Source organism: Conger conger, chromosome 9 (genome assembly GCF_963514075.1).
Source record: "Conger conger chromosome 9, fConCon1.1, whole genome shotgun sequence".
NCBI classification, from domain to species: domain Eukaryota; kingdom Metazoa; phylum Chordata; class Actinopteri; order Anguilliformes; family Congridae; genus Conger; species Conger conger.
In genome coordinates, this window is record NC_083768.1 from 46,440,961 (window position 1) to 46,467,072 (window position 26,112).

The following is a 26,112-nucleotide window of genomic DNA, read 5'->3' on the forward strand; positions in this document are numbered from 1 at the left end:
ATTTCTTATCGCTTCCTTTCTCCGCAGATCATACCACCAAGCTGGAATCATGCACCATACCTACCAGACCCTTGAACTCAATTCAACAGGATAAACGGACTGAATATTTGTATAACCATCGCCCATTTTGGGGGAGGTCAATCACCCTGAAAATAGCACCTAGCAGAAGCAGACTCCCTGTTTGTTGTGTTGTGTATTGTATTGCCCGGTAGCCGAGGCTACGAGTTATTGTGAACACTGCTTTTTACAGTATGTATGTCCAAAGCAAATAAGGTTCATTAAAGTATATTATATTCTAAACACTCAATGCAATTTTTTAGGACCACATCAAGATTCTTGTTTAGAGCCACCAAAACCCTAGAGCTTTTTTAACTTCACCCATTTTGTTTTATGGAGCAAATGAAGTGGTACTATGCATTATATCCTGTCAAGCAATGGGCCTTATGGAACCTCTACTAGTCATTTAAGAGAAGTTGGCCCAATTTTCTCTTATTTCGATTTTTCCTCAGGTAGGAACACCATTTATGAGTGGTCCCGAGTGTAGTACTGTAGTATAACGGACATATTCATTTAGGACCACTATCTGAAGTTAGATGCGTTTGCTGAATCCGACATGACACACTCCTGTGAGCCCACTTTTCAGAAAAAGTTAGATAAATTTATGACAAGAATATGAAAATATTCTTGAATGAGGTTCAATGTGTTAACACGGGTGTTGGAAGATCCTATACACTTCTTCGGCTTTCAATTGTACATTCATATACAATTAAAAGGCAGTGTCATATCCTTTAATAAATGCACGTATTTGTACATGTGTAGCATTTTAATTACATTCATATTCATATTGTCATGCAAAAATTTAATGGTACCTGAGGATTTTCATATTTTTCACCTTTTGAAGGGTATTTCAATTGCATTGTATGTTGATTAAACAAAATCCCCCAGAGAGAAACATGGAAAAATAAGAAATATTTCTCAAAACAGAGATGAAAAAACCCCCAGAAGTAAACCAGTACATGATCACGGAAACTAAAGGGAATGGCAGTCACTAACTATCATAACAAGCTGTATGTGAAAATGTAAACTATGACACGTTTCATTACACTTCAGATTCGCCTCCGATGGACAGCGTGTTTACCGCAGCCTTGTTTAGCAAAATTCATTTATATTACGCTCACAATCATTCTTGTTCTGAAGCTTGAGACCTTTGGAAATTAATTGTGTGCTTATGGAAAGCCCTACAGTATAATGAAATCGCATATACTTCATTGAGGAAATGAACCATGGAGTACAGAAATAATAAGCCAAACAGACAGTGCAACTCTAATTACAGCTTGGTTATATGGGAAATATAAGAACAAACCTCCCGGACACTGAAAACAAAAGCTGCCATAAAGATTAATATACGAGCGCTAAATATTTTGCCATTGCATCATATTTTAGTGACTCAGTTGTTATATTTTGCTTTTGTAGACAACATTCCCATCCTGAGTGATACTTCTTCCTCTGGATTTGCATAAACCTCTGAAGGGCGTTTAAAAAAAGTGGCCCATTTTGTTTAAAACATTTCGTTATGATGTCACAATTCTATCAGTCGGTTCAATGTCTCAGTGTATCACTTCTCTAAATGTCCTTTTTCATGCACTAGAAGGGCCAGCTCAGGTAAAATGCAGTAGGTGAGATAAAAACATCTCATAAAATATAATATTTTCACACGTGTCATTTATACATGACGTGGGCCCACAGAGGGATAATATTAACAATAATAACAATACTATATGATAGTTTCCCACTGTTCTAAGGCACTGGAAGATGTAAATGAACTGCAAAGTAAGAAAACGACATTCAATAAATTAAATTTTAAATGCAATTAAGAGACATTCTTTGGATACAGCAGACACAATGATTCTGCGATGGCAACTCTGCCCGTCTACGCATGTGTTCCTGTCCCAGTGCTGCAAGGCCGGTCGCCCAAGCCGCCATAAACAGCTGGGCTGCTATGCAGCCTCTCGGCACTCGTTCGCTAGTGCCGGACTGCGCCCGCCCGACCCCCCCTCCGCCAGAACGCCATCTGTTTACCCTCGGCTGCACACCGCCCTGGCACCTGCAACACCGCTCTCAACTCCCCCAGTCTGAGTCCTTGATATGCGCCGCGGTGACAACCCTCAAATTCCTCATGGAGCCCTATTCACGGGCTTTACAGGCCCGAGGTCCCCGCGCACCTCGCAGGTTTCCGGAAGTTTCCTTTTCTGCGAACACGGCGTTAGACGAGTCTCTCAAGAACGGGTCGCAAAAAACAGGTCTCGTAGTCAATGTTAGCTTATTCGATGCGTTTTACAAACTCCTGCGGGGACAGACGGCTCTCAGCAGGAGAGCTGTGTTGCTCAGCCACTGTGCGGGCGTTGTTATGCTATTCATTTTCTCGGAGAAGGCCTTCTGCTTGCTATAGAAATGTGTCCGACTAGAACATGGTGTGATAGCAGGTGGCTATACACTCACCGAGCACTTTATTAGGTATTTTAGACTTACTTTTTTAGGCTTCTACTGCTGTAGCCTATCCACATAGAGTTATGATGCGTTGTGCGTTCTGCATACCACTGTTGTAATGTGTGGTTATTTGCGTTACTGTCACCTTCCTGTCAGCTTCGACCAGTCTCCTCTGATGTCTCTGATTAACAAGGTGTTTCTGTCTGCAGAAGGGCTGCTCACTGGATGTTTTTTGCTTTTTGCACCATTCTTTGCAAACTCTCGAACCTAGCGTGCATGAAAATCCATGGCGATCAGCATCTGAGACACTCAAACCACCCCGTCTGCCACTAACAATCATTCTACGGTCAAACTCACTTAGATCACATTTTTTCCCAAATTCTGATGGCTGATGTGAACATTAACTTTAGCTCCTGACCCGTATCGACATGAATGTATGCATTGCACAGCTGCTACATAATTGGCTGATTAGCTAATCACATGAATAAGTGGGTGTAATAAAGTAAAAATGTTCCCAATAAAGTGCTCGGTGAGTATGTATTTAGATCAGTATCATGTTTTTCCTTTTTTTCTCATATTGTCTTGCAACTGTATAAAATTACAGAAGATAAATTGAAGATGAGAACTACTTGAACTTTATGTGGGGGGTAGGTATAGTATTGAAATACATCACCATAAACATAACACCAAGTTATCATTAAAATGTAACATTAACAAAAGAAATGCAAACATTAACCAGGGGGGTGTTACATATTGGTGGCAGTTAAGCACAGTTATCTTTCCTCATCACTGAGCTCAGTCAGCTTTCACTGTAAATTGAGCTGCAAAGTGCTTTAACCCCTTCACAGATGGATGTGACCTGCACATTACATCTCCCTTAACAGACTGATGTGACCTGCACATTACATCTCCCTTAACAGACTGATGTGACCTGCACATTACATCTCCCTTAACAGACGGATGTGACCTGCAAATCACATCTCCCTGAACAGACGGATGTGACCTGCGCATTACATCTCCCTGAACAGACGGATGTGACCTCCACATTACATTTCCCTTAACAGACAGACGCCAGCATTGTAATTGATCATATGACCGTTTTTCAAGACACATGACTGTTGAAATTCCTAGGCCTTTGTATGGGTTTTCTATAGGGCGACTCGGTTCACAATGGGTTAAAATTCGTAAAAGAAAGGCACTACATAGTCATCAAATATTTCAAATTCAATCTCTTTTTTTATCTAGCCAGATATTTTTTAGCCTTTGGCTTTGTTCCCGTACGTCTTTGGTCTAAGTTCAACAATAGATTCAAGTAATTAAGAGCAAATATTATCCGCTCTGGTCTCTGGTATCAAAGGCTGTCACTGTTTTATTGAGCTCAGAGGCGACTAGGCCTTGACACCAATGAAGGAAGATGAAGAAGATTAATAGATGTAAAATGTAGGCCTTAAACCAACCTTTCTTCTTCTGAAAATAATGCATGTTCAAAAAACAAAATCCTAACGCACAATGGCGTTCGGATGAAGAATAATGAAGAATGTGAAGTATGCAGAATATATATGTAAATGAGAGCACAATAATGCCGTAGCAAAATTCCCTGGATACAGGAAAAAGAGATTATCTCGTACTGTACAACATTCTCCTTCAGAGCTGGGAGAATTACTTCAGTTGTCTCAAACTGAGAGATGAATACATTACCCTGACAAGTCACCATTCCACCATATGAAAATCTGAATTTCTTTACAACCACATACTCGAAATGACTGTGGCTCTAAATTATATATACTTCCCACGCAAAAGAGTTGTGTTATTACATTATTTTTTTGCAGAATCAAAGCAAGTTAAACAGAAGACGGAAAGTTCCAGAACAAAAAAAAAAAAAGTATGCAAGAGAGGTAACAAATCTCCAAAAACTGAAAGAGGGTGGTACGAAGACCACCCCCGTTGGAAGAAATGCAAAAAATTATGAGTTATCAGAGTTCATGCAAGTGATGTGCAATACACTCCAGAGAAGTACAATGCATGAAAAGTCATACTTAAATGCAAACTGACCTAAATAAATAATAGAAGCGTCATAAGAAATATGATGTAAACTGATGTGAAAAATGTACAAGCCCAGAGATGGGGAAAATGGAGGAAGTGATTGAAAGCTGGGGAGTAGCTCTGACTGCTGTTGCCAGCACTGGGCCCGGTGGCAAAGTCAAGAGAGGCCCAGAGGAAGTGGGCTTCAAGTGTAGCTCTTTCAGTGCGTCCCTTTCCCTGATTATTTCCATCTAACAGAGAAACCATGGATTACAACAAGGTCGAGCTGCACGTTCACGCCTGTTTTCCGTTCTGGTTCCTCAGTGGTGGAATGACTTGCCTACCACTGTCAGGACAGCAGAATCCCTCCCCCTATTTCGACGCAGACTCAAAACACACCTCTTCAAACTCTACCTTAGTCCCCCCTCCTGATTTACCCCGCCCCCCCCTTCTGATACCCCTATCCCTGTCTAACCCCCCCCCCCCCCCCCAAAAAAATAAAAATAAATAAATAAATAAAAAAATTGCACTTATGATGACGACTATATGTTTAGAACAGCAGTCCAGGTGTATTTTTCTAGTTCTGGATGTGATGCTTTGACTTGTGGTAGAACCTATGCACTTGTAAGTCGCTTTGGATTGAAAGCGTCTGCCAAATGACTAAAATGTAAATGTAAATGTAAGGTAGAAATGTTCTATATGCAAGCAGAATAATCTCTAGAGAATTTATTTATTTATTTTACGCCTTGGAAATCCGACAAAAAAACGATCCAGAGAAAAGCTCAAAGCAGGATTGTGCGAGCGCAGGAAACCCATTAGCTTTCTCAGTATTATTTGAAAAGTGGAGACAGAGCTAGACTGTTGTCACTAATCACAGTATTCAGGTAGCATTTTTCAAAGGGTACACGGGCAGTCTGAACATTCCTGCAGTGTTGTAAAATGGCTCTCTGTAGAATTTGTCTACCATTTTTAGGTTATTTTAAATATCAATACTCCTTAAGTTGTTTTCCTTTACTTTAAAAAACACCAATAAACATTTTATTATAAAAAAAAATTAAACATACCAGAATGTTCCAGGTTCCATAATGAATTATTCAGTTTCTAAGGTAGAATATTTCATTTTGGCATTAAGTTGTTGTATGAAAGTAGTTGCTTATATAATTTGGAGAAACTACCTGGTTAAACACAAGTTAATACAGGGTGATATTTCCTCTACAGAAAGTTGCTTAAACATTTACCTGTGCCCAGTTTCAAGGCTCTAATAAAAACCAAGTTCCTGCATTGTTAATCATACTATTAACTATTAACACCCACGAAAATAAGAATATTAACGTTTTTAAACTGAGACGAATAACAGCAATTCATTCTGCGCACAGGGCCCAGTAAGTGAACGCCAGTCAGGGAGAACAGTCCCCAGAGGCAGGGCCCGGACCGATGAGCAATATCGCAGAAGCCGGCACCAGTTGAATCTAATAACAAGCTTACATCCCTTCCTCGTGTCATGTTGAGCCTTCCAGTGGCTGCCGCAGAGATCCTCCATCAGGCAGGGCCGAGATTGCCCTCCCTGCTCACGGAGGCCGCAGAGGCTGGCCAAAGGCGATTACTCCGGCGCTAATGAGGAGGTCACGCATCTGAAGAACGGCACACACTCCTGGGGCGGCGGGGATTTCACAGCCGATTACAGCCGTGACAGGTCGCGTCACGCGCTCCGGAGAACGCCAGAAAATCTGCGCGCCCACACCGCAATCCAGGACCCCACTGACAGTGTGTCTGCTGTGTGAACATCCGCATTAACGCGAATTATTGATCGACTAAATCGGTATTATGTCAGCGAAGGGAACGTCACGGTAAACGCTCCAAATTTCTGTAAAATTAATTCAAGAGAAGGGAGTTTTTGTGGTCGGGAGACATTTTCGCCGAGGATAGTATCTTCTCCTCAAAATTGATTCAAAAGAATCAAAATGCTGCACTTGACAGCAACCTCCTGGGATAGCACTGATTCAAGCATCCATGAAATGAATTCACTTGTTTATTGATTTTTACATTGAACCTGCATCTTTACAAAAGTGTATAGCATGGATTGGGTTTGTTTCAAAAGAGCATGTTTCCAAACACTGCGTGTAATATGCCAACAGGATCTGGCACCGATTTTTCATGCCCTGAAAATCGGCTCATGTATTCCGAATCCTGGATAAGCGCCAACCCACGACGACATTCTGCAGTTGCAAGGAGAAATATAATAGATATAAAATAGATGTATTTTCACATACTCTGTGGGCAAATGGCAAACAAATTGTAGCAACAAGGTTATGGTTAGGGTTACGGTTAAGATAACCATATTAATTGAGTATAGAGACACAAAAACGTTTTGTACGCACACGTTTCAAGTGCCTCAGTTTGGTTGGGGAATTAGAACGTATTGTTAACTTCAACCACTAGGGGCAGATGTTCCAATTTCGGAACACAGACGGTCAGAAAATTTGGTAACCGGTCGTGAAATTAGTGTGACACCAGGCTGAATATGCATCCACATCTTCTGAACCAAAGTCTGGCTTTCAGGTTCTTTCACTTTTACACCCCTCCCGGCCCTGCGCGTTTCCTTTTTTTTCCCAGCCATGACTCATCACCGCAAACTTGGTAACTTGAAAAATATTGTGACAGAGGACATAGAAACCTCGGTCTTTCTGTGTTGCCCAAAATCTGATTCAACATTTCCTGAAGGTTATAATATGATCTCCACCTCCGCCCTGATTCTCACACTCGCGGCACGCCTTAGATAATGACTAAACCACAAACTCGCCTGCCTCCCTGAATTTACCATGGAGAAATGAGACAAATTCCTTAAGAGCTGGCTTGAACACATAGGATAAAGACATCTACACAGAATACTTCTCAATGTTGGTTCTATACTGAGGACCAGAGCCAACTGTCCCATGTGCTTACAAAAGACACCTTATCCGGACAACTGCACAGGGACTAGGCTGGAATAAGAGACGGTGGAGCAGAGAGAGCGAAGAGAAATGCTCTCTGTTTAATGGACAGGGGAGACTGACATTTTGAGTCCATAGTCAAAAACCCTGTGCTTCTTTTAGAGTGTGTTCAGGTGAATTCCATTTCTTGTGCCTCTCAAGACAGGTGAATTCACACTAAATATGCAATGGACTCAGTCCAAATGAGGCCTTTCCCTGTGTATCAAACTGAATAAGGCATTTTTAACCAACTAAATATAAGACGCCAACCGTGATCTTGATTTAAATTAGGCCAATTCTATGTTCAGAGAAGACTAATAAGATACTTCTTAAAGATCACATAAAATAAAAAAATTCAGCCAGGCCATTTATGTGCACCTAATGTAGACCTTTGAGCCAACACCGACAGTAACGTAAAGGCATCTGAATTTTTGTTAGATTCTATTCGAGTGAAAATAAAATTTTCTGTCTCTGTTCCTGGAAAAAAACAATAAATCTGTGAGTGACTCACTTCAGCACACATGGGCGTATACCAAAATGGATATAAATAAAATATGATTATGGAATTTTTTTGAATCCACACCCACCCTTCTTCATTAAAACTACACATGCAGGGGTACATGCTTCTTTAGTCATGTTCAAAATGGGTCAACATTACTCACAAGCTTTACTTACAAATAAGCTAGGCTAGCCAGCCAGGCTTAGTGAAAATGGATTCTCCAGAAGAAAAGTTTTAAACTCAATCGATATCAGAGGAGCAACAACTAATGAACAGTGGGCTAAGCTCATAGCAGAATATTTAACTCCAGTCCTGGCAGATCTGCCAAAACTGATGAATAAATAAATATGCAGCCATCCAATTCAAAGCATTTACTCCCATTCATTTTATGGTACATCAACACGTTTGTCTTCTGCATAAAGGTACAAACAGAAGGACACCCGGAAATTTTGCACATTGCCAGAGACAGCATGTGGGCTAACTGTTGATGTAGAGTCTGAATGCACATTCTGTAAGTCAACAGATTGCTACAGTTCTAATTTTATGAAGAAATGAAAAACACGTTGTGGTGATGGTCAAGATTTAAATAAAGTAAATCTGAGTAAATCTGGACTAATATCTAGAGCAGAGATAATCTTGGTATCCCCAGAAAACTGACACCCCTCTTTACAGGAATGTATAGACCTCAAAATGGGGTCAGAGTGACTTAAAATGATGGAGTCAACTAATCGGTGGCAGAACTTATGAGTGTTGTCCAAATCCAATTCATTCCTGATTGTGAGTTCACATGTGACATCAATCCAATCGACTCCCGCCCTTCAAAAATTTCTGCCGAGCGATGCGTTTCAGTCACGTATACTTCATATCACGGAAGCTAGTTCTGCTGCAACTTGACATTCATGGTGTCCTTAAAGACTTAAATAGGCTTTGTTGAATACTCTGTATCCTTTACTGAGTAATGAACAGAATTACACCTTATTCCAAAATGACCTTAAAGAATTGAGGCACCCCGGAAAATAATATCCAACCGTAGAATTCTGGCACTTAAAAGGCTGTTTGTATACTCTGTAAATGGAGTACTCTACCTTCTCAGGGCTTTATGAAACAATGATTGAAATGTCATTTGTTGACATTAAAGAAAAATAGAAATGATGGCTAGCTTGATGTATGCATGTACAGTACTGTGCAATAGACTTAGGCACTTACATAACATTCTATACAGACATTTTAGTAATTTGACAGAATAGTTAAAAACTGAATCAAATCAATATTTTTTGTGACTACCCTTCTGCGTTAAAACTGCATCACTTCTCTGAGATTGCCAACGCTGTCCTGCAGTTCTATAAGACAAGCAGGGAGGTTGTTCTGCAGACTTTGGTTGGCTCCTTGCTTCTGATCTCAGATGGCCTTGATCAAGTTTTATGTAAAAAATAGTCAATTGCTTACAGGAATATGTTACTTTTTTTAAATCAAATAGAAAAATATCTCTGTAAAATTAAATATTTTGGAAAACGAATATTTGGAAATCTCAAATGTGTTATTTTATACTAACACACAACAAAATAAACATATATATAATACAGTCTAGGGTGCCTAAGACTTCTGCACAGTACTGTATATACCATGGCAACGACGTCCAGCGACACAGCCATCCTGCAATAAATAGAGCAGGTAGGTAACTAGGTAACACTAATACCAGTTTGGGCAAAAAAAAATATATGGTTGCTCACTGCATGAAAAATGTATGGTTTATATGAAATCTCAGCATTATTTATGTCATGTTGTTTATTTAAAAACAATATTTTAGTTGGGAGCCTAGAGCATTGGGTACGCCTCCAAGAAATGCCACTACAAGAAAACTGCTAATGTCCAGAGACCAAGGAACTTGACATGCTGAGTCCAGACACCGTGAAGAACAAATTTTTTTCTTTTACACAAGTATGCTGCTATCTCAACCCCCACGACGCTGGAGCTATCTCAATTTGACTGGCACATTTCAATGCCCGAGCTTGTTCCTGCAATATTTTTGGAGGTCATTAAAACAAAGCAAGAGAACAGAGAACAGGCAGAAAAGTTCAGTTTTATGGAATGTGTGCAAAGAAACAATCTGGAATACTTTGATGGGACGAAAAAAAACACTTCTTTCTTGGTACACCCCATGAACCCAAAAACTACTCCGGCAGATTATTGAAGGGACATTAAAACTCACTGCGCTAATGAACGCACTACAAAACCAAATTGCCGCTCATCAATGCTCCTGGGAACAAAGACATCAGGTCTAAAAATAAAATGGAAATACCTGTGCAGACATTGGGGAATATAGACACTTGAATTCTTCTTACCCGTAAAAGTGACTGCGACTCCTCCTTGCTGGACTTGCTGTCCGTCGTGGTGCTGTATTGCTGCGTCATCTGACCGGTCTTATCCGTTCCGGGCAGCCCTTGCATGAAGCCCTTGCTGTCCGCGCCGAGGCCGAACACCAGGCCGGGGGAGTCCCTGAGCATTGGGGACTTCTGTTGGTGGGGCTCCTGAGAAACCGCCACCGCGTTGAGCAGGCCTAAGGAGCCCTGGCCATACGGAAGAGGACTTCCCCTCAAGATATCCACCGCCCTTTCCTTGGGCACCCACAGCAACCCGCGTGCCTGCTCCCCCCCACCTCCTCCTCCTGTGGCCTCCCCCCAGACCTTCTCCCTGAGGGGCTCCTTCTCGTCCAGGGCCTCCCTCTTCACCCCCTCCAGGCCGACCCCGGCCTCGGCGGGCCGGGCCTCGGGCGGCACCAGGCTATAGAGCTTCAGGTCTCCTTTGCTCTCCTCCTTGATGCTCATGTTGGAGGGCACGGAGCAGCCGTTGGTGGGGGCGGAGCAGGGGTCCGGAGGGTCCTGGCAGTGGGCGGAGTTGAAGTGCTCCAGCAGGGCGGCGGTGTCGGCCGCGGTGAAGCTGCAGTGGCGGCAGCGACAGCAGCCGTGCACCCTCCTGAAGAAACACAGAGAGGACAGGGGTCACTAACTAACTAACTCACACACATACACGCGCACACACACGCACGCACGCACACGTTCACACTCGACAGCAGCCGTGCACTCTCCTGAGGAAACATGGCGGGGACAGGGTCAGTGCCGGAAACTAACTAACTAACACACATGCACGCACGCACGCACGCACGACAGCAGCCGTGCACTCTCTTGAGGAAACACAGCGAGGACGGGGTCAGTGCCTGCAACTAACTAACTAACTAACTAACACTCTCTCACTCACTCACTCACACACTCACACACTCACACACTCACACACTCACACACACACACACACACACACACACACACACACACACACACACACACACACAGTCACTCACTCACTCGCGCTCTCTCTCTCTCTCTCTCTCTCTCTCTCTCTCACACACACACACACACACACATACAAATTCTTAACATGTTTGAATATCTTGAATTTTTTTGTAAAGGAACACGGCTTCATGATACACAACAAACCACAACCAATGGTCATCGTTTTATTAAATTCCGAAGGTCTCTAAAAACAACAGTAAAAGGTTACATCTGTGGTGTTACGGGTCAAATTTGACCCGGCAATGAATATTGGCTGTTAATATTATGGCATGCAGCACTGAAAAGTAGTTCTTGTGTAGTTCTGTGGATCAAATTTGACTCAAACAAGATATATATTTGGGTCTAGACACCCCACCCCTCCCCTTCCTCCACAGGAACAATCATTTTATTGTTTATATTTTATTTTATTGTCCCTAACTGTGAACTAAATTTTTCTTGCAGAATATGGACAGACAGATAGACACACACACACACACACACACACACACACACAAAAAGGAACTTGAACACACACATTTTTCTCACTCTCTCTTTCTCTCTCTATCCGTCTCTCTATCCGTCTCCAGACAGACCGATAGCCATCTAGCTTTCGCTCTCTATCCATCTCTCAAACACACACTCAAAAAGAAAAGTGCTGTCATCACAACTGCTCCTCTTCACAGTATTATGTCCACATACAGCCCACAGGAACACATTTTTTCTTACAGACAAGGACATTGCAATTTTTTATCTGATGCCTTTTATCCAAAGCGACTTAGTTGATTAGACTAAGCAGGGGACAATCCCCCCCTGGAGCAGTGTCGGGGTTAGGGGCCCAGCAGCTACACTGACGTTATTGTGGCTACACCGGGACTTGAACCACCAACCCTCCAGGTCATCTTGGCTAGGCTATAGCACAGTATCATCTTGCGGGGGCGTGGCATGAATAACATTACACAGATTTCTTGCAATATCGTGATCGTTCAATAAGGCTTGTTTGAGTTATTGTCAATTTAATTCTGCAGCAGCATCTGTCTATTCCAACAGATTCACTGCCTATGAGGTTATTGATCATGTCTTCGATCATGACAATGACATGGAGAGAGAGAGAGAGAGAGAGAGAGAGAGAGAGAGAGAGAGAGAGAGACACACAAACACACAGAGAAATACACACATGCTCTTCACATTCTTCAAAGATAATCCTGTATCTGGTATTGTATCTGGTTATAAATATAATTTTTTAGGGTTTCTAACAGACCTTTTCCCAGCCACAGTGCTATGGCACGAGACCCGGGCCTTGTGAGGAAGTGTATCATTTCCAGCCTTCAAAACAAACCTTGTGCAACCTTTGGCAAAGAGATGTTGTGAAATATTTGTTTAAGCCTTCAATTGAGCAATTATTATTTAGGACATTTTTCACATTACAAATGGACATTCATGTTGGTAGCCATGTCCATGTTAGGTGGACTACCTTGACTGCAAATGATTTGAGAAACGCTCTTGTTCATGTTGCATTTGAATGTGTTATTTTCAAGAAGCTTTCATCTAACAGAAAAAACATTTAATCTAACACATAATTGTGACCCATAACACAGATGTGTCTATGGTTAATAATGTAAAGTAATGATAAAAATCCCTCAGATGTGGATAGGCCTCCCTACTTTCTAATTTCCTGAAACTTTCAGACAGGGAGAAAGCAGAGGAGCTTACAAATGGAGAACTACAGAAAGTGTCATGGTACTGTAGGGGATTGAACCCCCAGCAGAGCAGGGGGAAGCATATTACAGCTGCACGATATATTGAATTTGTATCATTAATGTGATGTGAACTTCATGCAATAAGCAGATTGCCAGGGTTGTGATAGGCGTAAAGTTTATGGAGCTGCAGAGAATTGTACATGACGAACATGAAGTCATATGAGGAAGACCCCAAGGCACATTTTGACTTTTACATACCATTAAAGAGAGGTTAAGTCTTCCAACAATACCAGCCTCATTGATCAACTTTCAATATTAAGTGAAAACCCTTTTTATTTTTGTCATTTCATTTTACTAATCAACAAACCTGGATTATCATGAAACCAGATAATTCTGAAAAACGTGTGACGACAACGACAACAATCTTTCTCCTGCCAGGGTCAGAGACGGACATGTTATCAGACACAACGCAGAAGCTCCATCCATAAGTATTTGGACAGTAACATTTTTTTGTTGTTGTTGTTGTTGTTTTCGCTCTGAACACCAGCAAACAAACCGTGGAAATAAAACAATCACTATGTTGTTAAAGTGCAGACTTTCAGCTTTAATTGGGTGATCTGTGTAGAAATTACAGCCCGTTTTATACACAGTCCTCCCAATTTTAATTGGACAAATTGCCATAAACTGAAATAAAGTCATCCAAACAGAAACAATTATTTTAATTTTATTTCAGCAAATTAAATGCATGCTCAATTGTATTGAGGTCAGATGATTGACTTGGCCAGTCAAGAACATTTCACTTTTTGGCCTTGGTTCCTCTGGCTGTGTCATCATCGATCATCACTGCAACATGATGTGTCGTCCAAACGGTTTCGATGCATTCGCTTGGCTCTGAGCAAACAAGATGTTTCTGTATACTTCAGCATTCATCCTGCTGCCTTCAGCAGTGACATCATCAATGAACATTGGTATAGATTGATCTTCGCCTCACATGTCCACAGCACTTCGTTTCAGAACTCTACAGTTATTTAAGGAAAGTTTTTGCTTAACCATTCTATTATTGAGGCTTGCCAGGTGTTTGCTTCTGGTGAACCACCTGAGGTTACGTCTGAGGCTTAATCTTCGTCTGTAACATCTACACCCACATCCTGGAGAGTGTTCCTGATCTGTGAAGCAGCTACAGAGTGATTTTTCTTCACCATTCAAAGGATTATTCTGTCATCCACTACACTGGCCGTTCGAGATGTACCAGGGTATAATACTGCATGCAGCATTACAGCAGAGACAGGGTTGCCCACTTAAGTAATGAAACGCAGCTTTATAAGGATCTTTGAGAGACCCCGCCAAACATAAGCCCATCTTTTCAGATGCTTTGCCCCTGCGACCCTGTTCAGGATAAGCGGGTTCAGATAATGGATGGATGGATGGATGGATGGACTTGAATATTAAGGCATTTGCATTGCAGCCATGCTATCATGCACACAGCTCCAAATGGCTGAAGCTAAGCAGGTGTGGGCTTGGTTAGTACTTGGATGGGAGACCTCCTGGGAAAACTAAGTTGCTGCTGGAAGTGGTCTTGGTGAGCCTGACCTCTGGTCAAATTATCCCCAATGCCCCAGAGATGCCGTCTTCAGGTGAGACGTTAAACCAAGGTCCTGACTCACTGTGGTAATTAGAGACCTCATGGCTCTCTTCGCTAAGAGTCGGGGGTTCCCCGGGGTCCTGGCTAAATTTCCACCCGCCTCTCCACCTCTGCTGGTGTCTCGTGAGCGTTCTGGTGCAAAATGGCAGCCTTGCTACACATTGGCAGTGATTGAGGCAAATTTCCCCCTCATCACTCTAAGCGATTTGAGCATCTTGAAAACTGCTATATACATGCAATGATCTATTTACATATATAATGAGAATGTCTCATTTAATTTTCTTCCAGTTGCTTCATATGGTATTGCCAGTGTATTATCAGTCAAATCCTGTGTACTGTGGACCACAGGTTTAGCGTCAATTTTCTATTGGGTCAGACAGTTTTTGTGCAAAATAAATATATAATATACTTAGGCGTTTAAGATGACCTGCTGCCTTTACAATGAGGGATATCAGGGCATTCAAAGTTTCACTGTCTAAAGCAAGAAAATAGACTTCAAGCAACAACAAAGCAGCTTTAAAACAACTCTTTGTTTCCAGGGGCTTTACGCGTAATGAGTTTAAATAGCGTGTTGGCACTTTCCTTCTTAGTTCTGAAGGAGTGCAAGCTATTCACTCACTCATGGAGGACTGTAGTAACATTGAACTAAGAAGCAGTGCCACAATGTACTCAGTGGCACAGGAAATATACTCTCTCTTTCTGTCTTTTTTAAAAGAATAAAGACGGAAAATACACAATTACAACCTCCGGAGACATAATGTTGCCTTTAAATTAGGCCTACCGGAAAAGTATTTTCTTTGCTTTGAATCTCTGGAGACCCGGACAGTCAGAAACTTCAAAAACATCCTTTATTGTGCATAAAAAATGTCCAGGCCAATCACTTCAGTGTAAAACATACACTAAAACACAAAGTTAACTATCCCTTTAAGACCGGTTTCATTCCCTTCGAGAAACATATAAACATATAAAACTGCATTTTCAAACAAATACAAACACAACAAAACAAATCATTGAAACGGAATCCATGGCCACTTCTGTGGTGTTTATTTTACTGCCATCCAAAAGAAGATTAGAGCACTGATCCACATCCATGCTGTGCAACATCTCTTATTTTAGAGCTTAGTATTGTAAGGACAAAGACCCGATTACAATTAAATATCATTACATTTGGTTATTTGAACAGAGCGCACGCACTGGCTCATAAGCAAAATCTGTTTTGTGGACAGTGACTTTGAACAAAAGAGGCAATTCTCAGACTCTAAACCAGAAATACATAAATGTATCATTTTCAAAACCATAAAAATAAACGTTAAGTAAATAAGCCCTTTGTTTGCAGTGATGACCGTGCGTTCAGCTTTCTTTCACTCCATTAGCTGGTTGGGACAAAGGAAAAAGGGAATTTTCCATTTGGAAGCAAAGCCGCATGTTTGAGAACCTCATACAGTTTTTATATTGAAGATATGGTTATATATTAGAATGGTCTGTCAGCAGATGTTTTTAAAGCAATTAAATGATGTTGTTCTTATAGGCATTATCTGTTAAATGTTGACATTGTGTCCATTCATCACGTCAGGTAAGAACATAAGGTTATGGCAAATAAAATAAAAATATTTTTTAAAAGAAGACAAATCTAATAATTTGCTCATCACTGTGCTGCATCATCAAAACAGCCTCTGATAAGAACAGCTTTCTGATGCAGGGATCAGCAACTCACAGTCCTCAAGGGCCACTAACTGCTCCTTTTCCACTCTCCCTTTACCTGGGAGTCAGGTGTGAAGACAGCCTAGCCAATTAGTAGGACTAATTACCCGGAAGAAAAGAAAACCAAGGCTGGATTTGGATCTGAGGGCTTGTTGATGATATGAGCTACAGTTATTTATAGCTATTTTGGTTTCCAAGCCATGAGGCATTTTAGTTTGTTCCAATTAGAAACCCCAGAAAAAGATTTGACCAAGATGCAGTATCTGAGCTGGAAAGCCCATTTAGATGTACAGCTAGACCGGAGCAGGAGCTGTCCTTTTTCGCTCCAACTTCACTTCCCGTGCAATATTTACAACCTGCCAGCACAAATTCAAGTGGGGAAGCTTCACGTTGTGTGTCCCTGCTGTAGTTTTTGATAAGCTGCCAGCAAAGGCCACTGTCTCTCCACACTTGGAAATGTTCTCACTGTCAATATCCAGAACATCAACGTTTGTTTCGTTTCGACTTTTCTGTTGCAAATATGTTGTGAGGAGTAGATTAGAGCAGGAGTAGAGGAGTGCATAAAACAAAAGTGCTTTATCTCTGAAAACAGACATAATTACAAGCAAATTCAATTACGGCTATAAGTGACAATGAAAACTGAGCAAAGTGAGAGAGGGCGGATATTTAGTGCTTTGCTGCACGAGTAGTCTGAGCAACAGGAACGTGGCTTCCGGGAATAGTATCTGTGGAGTCCTTCATCCAAAGATACTGTCACCTATCAGTTTTAACATCAGCAGATAGAGTCCACTGTTAGCCTAAAGGGTAAGTCGCACCCTCGCTTGACCTTTACTGCGTGGACATTTAAAAGATAAAGGAAGGCCTCCCATTCTTACGCTAATTTAGCAACACAATAGACGTGCGCTTGGAGAACAGCGCGGAGTTATTCATTCACAGTTACATATTTATCATGTACAGTTTATGCTGACAACATTCAACTTACAAGCTACTTGTCAACAGGCACTAGCCTCAGAGAGTTAAAAGGATGTGCAGCTAATTAGTAATGAATGGATTTTAGACCCTTTGAGGACATTACCAGGCGAGGGCCAAGTCATATGAATGTGTGTGTAAAACATGAGCAACACTGAGGAGAAAGCAGCTACAGAAGAAACGCAGTAATCCAAGTACAGGGGCTTTATTGTGGGTATGTCAGTGTTTGGATATATTGATTTAGGCAAATTCGTGAATTGGGATTTGGATTTAGGAATACCCTGAGGCCTCAGAATCTTCAAAGGAATTATAGGGAGAAGAACAGGGCCAGACTAGAGACACTTAAGTGCATACTTATTCACTTCAAGCTACATAGCACTTATACACATCTTATGGACAACATTGTAATTTGCAATCGCTTTAGCAAACCCAGAAATTGACGGGGGTCCATGCCTACTCCCACTATGACTATAATACAATGAAATGTGATTGTTGCAATGGAGTTGGCCACTTCAATAACTCCAAAAAGGAGGACAAATTGCCGGATTCAGCAGAGCCAGAATAAAAACCGAAAATTACCCTCAAACCTATGAAATAATAAGGCTGTGGTGCACTCACCACATCGCGGAATGTCTATATACAATACCCTTTTGAAAAAGGATTATGATGACACTTTTTCTCAATGTGGCCCACCTGGAGAATTTAGTTATGTTATGGACACAGTCATACTTTGTCGCACGGCATTGATTAGACAGCCAGATGGAACAATTACATTCTTTGTCATGGATAGGCTCCACCATGTTTTCAAAAATGTAAACATCAGCTGCTTGGCATCTTGTTACCATAGAGACAACAGATCGTTCATTGCAGACCTTCGCCGAAGTATAAATTAAAAACGGCAAATAGCGCAACACTTTTCCTTCACACGACACGTGGCAAGGTTGTGTGACAAAGTATAAATCAAGCTTTAAACTGTAGGGTAAGACTGGAGCTCCCATTAAATTGAATAGGGAATATCAGACTTTTGAAGATAAGATAAAATAAAATATCCGTGATGGAATTTTGAAACTCAATTATAGGGTGTTAGGTTTCATATGCATTCAATCTCCTATTTACATGAAAATTCATGAATTGAATTCTCAATTACCCTGGTGGGTATGAGAAGTTGTATCTGACTACTGGACCTCTGGACAGAGGCTAAATAAGTTACTGCCTGTAATGAAATGGATGAGAATCTGTGGTCATTGTGGTTATTTATGTGGGAAACTCATGCGCTGTAAATATATGTAGGTACGGAGCATGCAAATGGTAAATGGTAAATGGTTGGCATTTATATAGCGCCTTTATCCAAAGCGCTGTACAATTGATGCTTCTCATTCACCCATGCATACACACACTCACACACCGACGGTGATTGGCAGCCGTGCAAGGCACCGACCAGCTCGTCAGGAGCATTTGGGGGTTAAGTGTCTTGCTCAGGGACACTTCGACACAGCCCGGGCGGGGGATCGAACTGGCAACCCTCCGACTGCCAGACGACTGCTCTTACTGCCTGAGCCATGTCGCCCCTACATGCCTGGAATACCCAAAATCTGGTGGATGAAGTGTAACTGCTTTTGAAATTGGACAATGTGAGCCATTTCTCTGGCACAAATCTGGCACTCTCAATAACAATTATTCAACAACTGGATGGTTAATTCCATTAAAATCCCCTTCATTAACTTTGTTTGCTTTCGAAGGAAGGTCAGTCTAAATCTCATTAGCTATAATGAAATGTGGATATGACTATTTTCTCATGTGTTATTCAGCTTCACCCAAAATAAAAAGAGGAAAAGTGATAATCGAGAATGCTGATGGTGGAAATGGAAATTCCAATCTGATTAACTGAAAACATCATTCACTTCAGTTACAGAGTGAGACTGAAAATCTTTCTTTTTTTCCCCCCACCTCATAGAGTGCAGTCACTAAGGGTTTGGACTGTGCCACAATTTTTGTCGTTTGGCCTCTATATAATACGTTGGATTTGATATGTAACAATGAACACGAGGTAGTGTGATTGACTTGCCCAGTCAAGAACATTCCACTTTTTTGGCACTGAAAAAATGCCTTGCTTGTTTGAGCTTATTGACACGCATAACAATTATTGTAGATAAAAATCAAACAAAGGAAATTGGTTAATCTCAGTCTAAAGGAAGTATATTGTGTCATTCCGCAACTTCCTGTTTCACTAGAGTATAAAAAAATTAGGTAACAAGCATGAAAAATCTGTCAAACAGCAGCATGCAAAAAGCCAAAGACCTGTCAATTCAGAAGACACAGACGGTAATTGACCATCACACGTCTGGCAATGGGTACAAAGAAATACATTAATGTTTCAACATACTACTTACAACTGTAAGGGCAATAATACAAAGGCGTAAAACATATGGAATTTTTGCAAACTTGCCAGGAAGAGGATGCAAGTGCATATTATCCCCTTGGATAAGGAAGGAGGTGAGGGAGGCCATAAGCAACCAACGGATCACAGTTTAAGAAGTGCAGAGATTGCTTGTGTCTTGGGGCCACCAAATACAAAATAAATAAAAAAGGCACCACCAAACCAACAAACTCTTTGGAAGGGTGGAACAAAGAGAGCCCTTGCTGTGCACAATAAACAAAACCAAGCATCTTGAGTTTGCTAAAACTCATTGGAATTATGACTGGAAGATACTGCTATGCTCAGATGAGAGTAAAATGTAATGTTTTGAACATACACACCATCAACATGTTAGGTGGCAAAATGGAATGCATATCAAATATGATGGTGGGTCATTGGTGTTTTGCCAATAATTGTGGAACCAGTTTTTTGGGGAAATATATATATTTTTTTTTTAAAAAGGAGACTTTGATTCCTTCCACTGAATCATGAATACAGCACACAACATGCATGTTGGAAAATAAAGCGTATGTGAATAACTATATTATTTTGTAGTTTCCGGCACTTGTGAATATTCATCAAGGGTGCCAATAATTCTGGAGTCCACTGTACGTCGATAGCTCACTACCTGGCCATTGTGCATGTAATGCATAGGCGTCATTTACATGGGGGACCGGTCTCCCCCCCTACCCAACATCTGAAAAAGCCTCATCTATTCCCCCTAATGTTTGGCCCCTATTCAAATGAACAGTGCCTCTTGTCCCTTCTTCCCCAATCTCAGCTGCAGAAGTTAAAGGCAAACTAATTTCAATAGCAAAATGTGAAAAACATTTACAAACAAGAGACCACATTTTTTTCAAAACAAGCGCAAGAAATTGCAACTTCCAATTTTTTCCAAAAGAGACTTCGGGAAAAAAAACAAGCCCGAGGATTATAAGCAGATTTAGAAATTCTGGTGATACTCTGCTTCAGTAGGCTCCGGTAGCCGTAAAACAGGAACATCAGCATTACGACCGTATACTGCTCCCAACCAGAATAATGATACCACTTCAAACTGGGGTGCGTCTACTGTATTGACACACTTAATAAGTCCGACTCAAATCGGGTTGGGCAACACACAGGCTGAAAAGAATGTTGGCTCAGGTAGGTCGGGCTGAAATATTTAAAATATGTCATGCTCTAATCCAGAGCGAATTACAATGCAAGTACAATATCCAATCCAGTCACTCTGGATATGACCATCTGCAAATTGAAGACGATATAGTTAGCTAATGTCGCTGTGAAGTAACTACTACTATTTTTTCAGGTACTGAGATCTACTTGCCATTTGTCAACAGCCGCTGTTCCACTTTTCTTTTTCTTTCTTTTTCTTTTTTTAACAGTGTTGAACTACTTGAAGCTAGTCTAATGCTTTTCCATTAAAACCTTTAAAAACCGTATTCATACTACCAATGTTGGCCATCAAGTCATTGTCCGCCATCCGATGAAATCAGACGTGACAACACTGCATCAATGAATACTGCATCAATGGTGGGGAACAACATGTTTACTGTTTGTTTGTTTCATAATGTTGAACCCACAAATATGTTCTTGCTTCTTAACAGTGTATCAAACCGTTTTTGACACACCCAATGTATTGGCAATGTCTCTGATTGATTTATTCTGATTTTTCATCCTCATGAAGGCCTTCTTTACTGGCACTGACACTAATATGGTCCTCATTTTGAGAGGCAGTGGAAAGAGACTCCAAATGCAATTAGCACATCTCGAATCAACCTTTTGTTCGCTTTCTTGTGCATGAGTTAATGATGCAACAGCACACAGCTGGCCAAGAAACAGTCCCAAAAATGGGGGGGGTCTATGTACTAAAAGGCTGCAGTTCCTACATGGACACTCAATATGGGTGGATCCATGGTTTCATTTCAAATCCAATGTGCTGTACATAGCCAAAGCAACAAAAAATGTGTGACTGTTTGAACACGTATGGACTGCACTGTAGACCGTTACACAAAAAAAACAAAAACATTTGTTTGTGACCAATACCTCAGCAAACATTAAAAACTACAAGGTGAGCACAGGATACCAGGCTAACATATTTCAATAAAGGTCCTAAGTATTAAAGAGCAGTGAAATGAATGTTTATTGAGACAGAATCGGACAAGCATAGGCAGGGCCGGATTAAGACTGCAGCAAAGACATGAAGCAGCAAAGACATGAAGCAGCAGAGGCAGGAAGCTGAAAATAAAGTGTACACGTGTAGAAACACACTGACACATTAGCGTCCATTTGGTCTCAATCCTATTTGTCTCGGTGTGGAAGAGCAAGCCCTTCTGTTCAGGCGGTCTAGAGTGAAATATAATGTATCTCTAGTGCATTTAAAAACAAAATATGCCTCAGCACTGCAGTAGCAGAAACAGGTGACATGAGATTGCTACCAACGCAAGACATAATTGAGCAGCAGAAATAGCGCTATTCACCACCATGCATCCTACTCCTGCCAAATGGCGGAAGCTAAGCAAGTGTGGGCTTGGTTAGTACATGCACAGTACAAGAAATTATCATGCTGCTGGAAGTGGTGTTGGTGAGCCAAGTAGGGGGGCATTTTCCCTCCGGTCAAATAAACGTGAACGCCCTAGTGCAGTGCATTGATGACAACGCTCTGCTGTAGGAGACGGCGTTTTCGGATCAGACGTGAAACCAGGGCCCTGGTCATTAACCGTTCCACGACACTCATGGCAAAGAGTCGGGGATTCCCAGGGCTAAATTCCCAACCTGGCAACCTGGGATTTAACCGGCAAAAAAAACTGTTTGCTCTTTCTCCACCTCAGCTGACGTGTGCCGAGAATTCTGATGCAAAATGGTCACTATTGCATCACCCAGCTGGGTACTACACATGGAGGTGGCTGAGCTGAATTTCACTCATCACTGTAAAGCACTTTAAGTGTGATAAAATCGCTATATAAATGCAAGGAATTATTATTATAACATGCATTAATCTGCACCAGTTTCAAATTCGCTACGGCACTTGCAAGAAATTAGAGGCCAGAGATCACGTTTAAGGAGGTGCCTGTGCATGTTCAGACAAGCTGTAAATAAAATGTAAGCATGCTCAATACACTAGATAGAAAGCACTGATCCTTTATTCTTAATCTAATACTGCTCCGCGCACTCCTTCCCATCGTAATCATACTTCCAATTATGATTATTGATTCAAGAAATGAATATGGGCGTGAGTCCCAGACCAATATCCACGTCAATGAAGGTATTGAGCAGCGGTAATTTGTATTTTATGAAGTCGAATTCCCTCAGCCATGCATCACTAAACAAACTCAATACTGCTATTTACGGACGGGGCCTGGCCTGCTGGCTGCAGTGAATTGCCCAACTGTGACACAGGCATCCCTATAACGTCAGAGAGGAAATGGAAATTACACCACATCCTGGCCGGTCTGTTCCCTCTCTTTCACATGACGGCTGGGCGGAGAGGGAGAGGGAGAGGGAGAGGGAGGAGGAGGAGGAGGGAGGGGGGGGGGGAGCAGGGCAGGGCTGACATCACAGCAGGCATTAACAGGGCGAGGTGAGTGACAAACGGGGTGAACTGCACGGGAGTGCTTGAATTAATACTGGAGCAGCACAGGGCTGAGTTCTGAGACAACCTCTCCGCGGGGCCACGGGGAGCAGACTACGCGCACTTTGGACTCCGATTCAAAACGACGTTGTGCGCACAGCGCAAGCCACCATGGAAAAAAATCAAAGAATCACAGCAACGAGAAGACCGCCGTTACACTGGCTTCCCCCTCCCGCACGCTGTCCCTCAGCCCGGGCTAAGACAGTAATGGGGTATGTGAGCCCCGTGCCACACTTTTAGTTATTGGGATGGCTCAGCCAGCAGTGAGGAGAGGGCCCTGGCAGGTTTGTGACGGTGGGGGGCGGGACCCAGATCGTGTATCCCGCCAGCTGTCTCTTAAGCCCGGCCCGTACAGTCGCGTTACGCCAGGGGTGTCACGGAGCGTCCCGGGGCCCAGCGGGAACAGGCCGGGGCCCCAGCAGATACACGCAGAGCGGTCCCCGGGGACAGAGGCCTGGTTTCGTTCCTGTTCCCTTTCCGACATGCGCCCTGGCGTGAGTCTGGAGCGCATAAAGCACCTTATTCAGGAGCACGCTAACGGCGTGGCAGGGCTGGAACCCTGCCCGCTCCGACTCCACTGCAGACAGGCCTCTGTGTAAATAAATGCCTTTACCAAAGACTGATGACGCTCACACTGCTAGTGCAGATATCCATTTACTTTCACACACGCGCGCGCACACACAGACACACACACGCGCGCACACACACAGACACACACACAGACACACACACAAGCACACACACAAGCACACACACAAGCACACACACACGCACACACACACACACACACAATCACGTACATACACACACACACACAATCACGTACATACACACACACACACACACACACACATACACAGATACACACATACACACACACACAATCACGTACGTACACACACACACACACACACACAATCACGTACATACACATACACACACACAATCACGTACATACACATACACACACATACACACACACAATCACAGACACACACACACACACATACACACATACACACACACAATCACGTACATACACATACACACACACACACACACACACACACACACAATCACAGACACAATCACGTACATACACATACACACACACACACAATCACAGACACACACACACACACACACACACACACACACAAACACACAAACACACAAACACACAAACACACAAACACACAAACAACACCTAACCCAGAATTGTTTTACTTGAAAGAATGCTAAAGTATAAATGACAGCAGTGCTAAGTGTCACTGCTACAATGTTTTTTCATAAAAAAGCTATCAGGGCAGGAAGCTTCCGGTGGGATTTTGAGATACACAGCAAAACATGCATTAAATCACGCCAAATGTGCTTATTTGAGAACATTCATCCAGGAGAAAGTGCTAGTTTGGATGCACCGAGCATCTATAAATCAACGCAAAATGGCCACTAACTGCTTTGCAAATCCAAATAAGCCCTTTCCACATGGTTTGTTTTTAAACAGATTTTTTTTTGTAAACATGACATTCAAAGTTCTCTTAACAATCCTTGCTAAAAGGACTAAAATTGTGATGATTCATTATGAGAACCCTTTTTATTAAGACAGACAATCTTGTGAGACTGTCACAAGTGGACATCTACCACTTTAAGGTTTTCATTTCTTTGTGCGGCTGACAAAATGGCCTAAAATAACTACATTTGAAGAGGGAAAGAATTATGCAAAATTATATTGCTATACAAGTATGTACATTAAAAATAAGTGGTCCTTGCTACTGCTTCAAATTTGAGCTGAGGCCAGCACTTACCTCATTGAATTTGATTACATTCAGTCATAGGCAATCTATTGTGAATAAAGAAGACTGACAGCACAGGGATGTCATTGTGCAGGTTCACCGTGCAAGTTTTTCCAGAGGACGATTGTGCTTTCACAGCCAGAACCATGCATTAAAAATACATCCCATAATATGCATTATGTTTGCAAAATCTTTTTTAACATTCCTGCATATAGTGCAGTCCGTAAGAATACGGACAGTGGCACAAGTTCTATCCTTTTGGCTTTGTACTCAACTTTGGATTTGAAATGATAGAAGTGCAGACTGTCACCTTTAATATAAGGATATTTGCATGAATAGCGGGTGATCTGTGCAGGAATTACGTCCGTTTTTATACATAGTCCGCCTATTTTAGGGGACCAAAACTAATTGAACAGTTGGCTTTTCAGCTGTTTATGATTCGTTAGGTATGTTCAGTTGCTTCCTTAGTGCAGGTACGTGACGGTGTCGAGTCTTGATTCCATGTTTTCGACTTTGGAGTCTGTTATTGATGTCTGTCAACACGAGGACCACAGTTGTTGCCAATGAAAGTCAAGGAAGCCATTATGAGACTGAGAAATAAGAAAAAACAGTCCGAGGCATAGGCCAAACAACAGGCTCACCAAAAATAAACTGAAAAATCTTACAAGAAGAAAAAGAATATTGGAGAGCTCAGAAGGGGCTGGCAGGTGAAGGAAGATGTATACATATAGTCTAAGAATATACCAAAGAATACGTAAGAATTATATTTATCTCTACCATAATGAAGAAAACCCCCAAAAACATGCGTCTGGCAGAAACACTCTTAAAGAGGCAGGTGTGGATGTATTAGTGACAATTCTCCACAGAAGACTTCACAAACTTCTACAGAGGATGCACTACAAGATCCAAACCACCATTTAGCTGGAAAAATAGGATGGCCAGGTTGCAATTTTCTAAGCAGAA

General features: G+C 41.8%; 1 protein-coding gene across 1 annotated transcript in view; it reads right to left on the reverse strand.

Annotated features, from left to right (window-relative positions):
* Positions 1-26,112, reverse strand: part of trps1 (trichorhinophalangeal syndrome I) — a 147,131-nt gene that overhangs the window by 74,257 nt on the left and 46,762 nt on the right. The window contains exon 4 of the mRNA XM_061256028.1: positions 10,320-10,950. Within this exon, the coding sequence (XP_061112012.1) occupies positions 10,320-10,950 (631 nt within the window). The remainder of the gene's footprint in view (positions 1-10,319; positions 10,951-26,112) is intronic.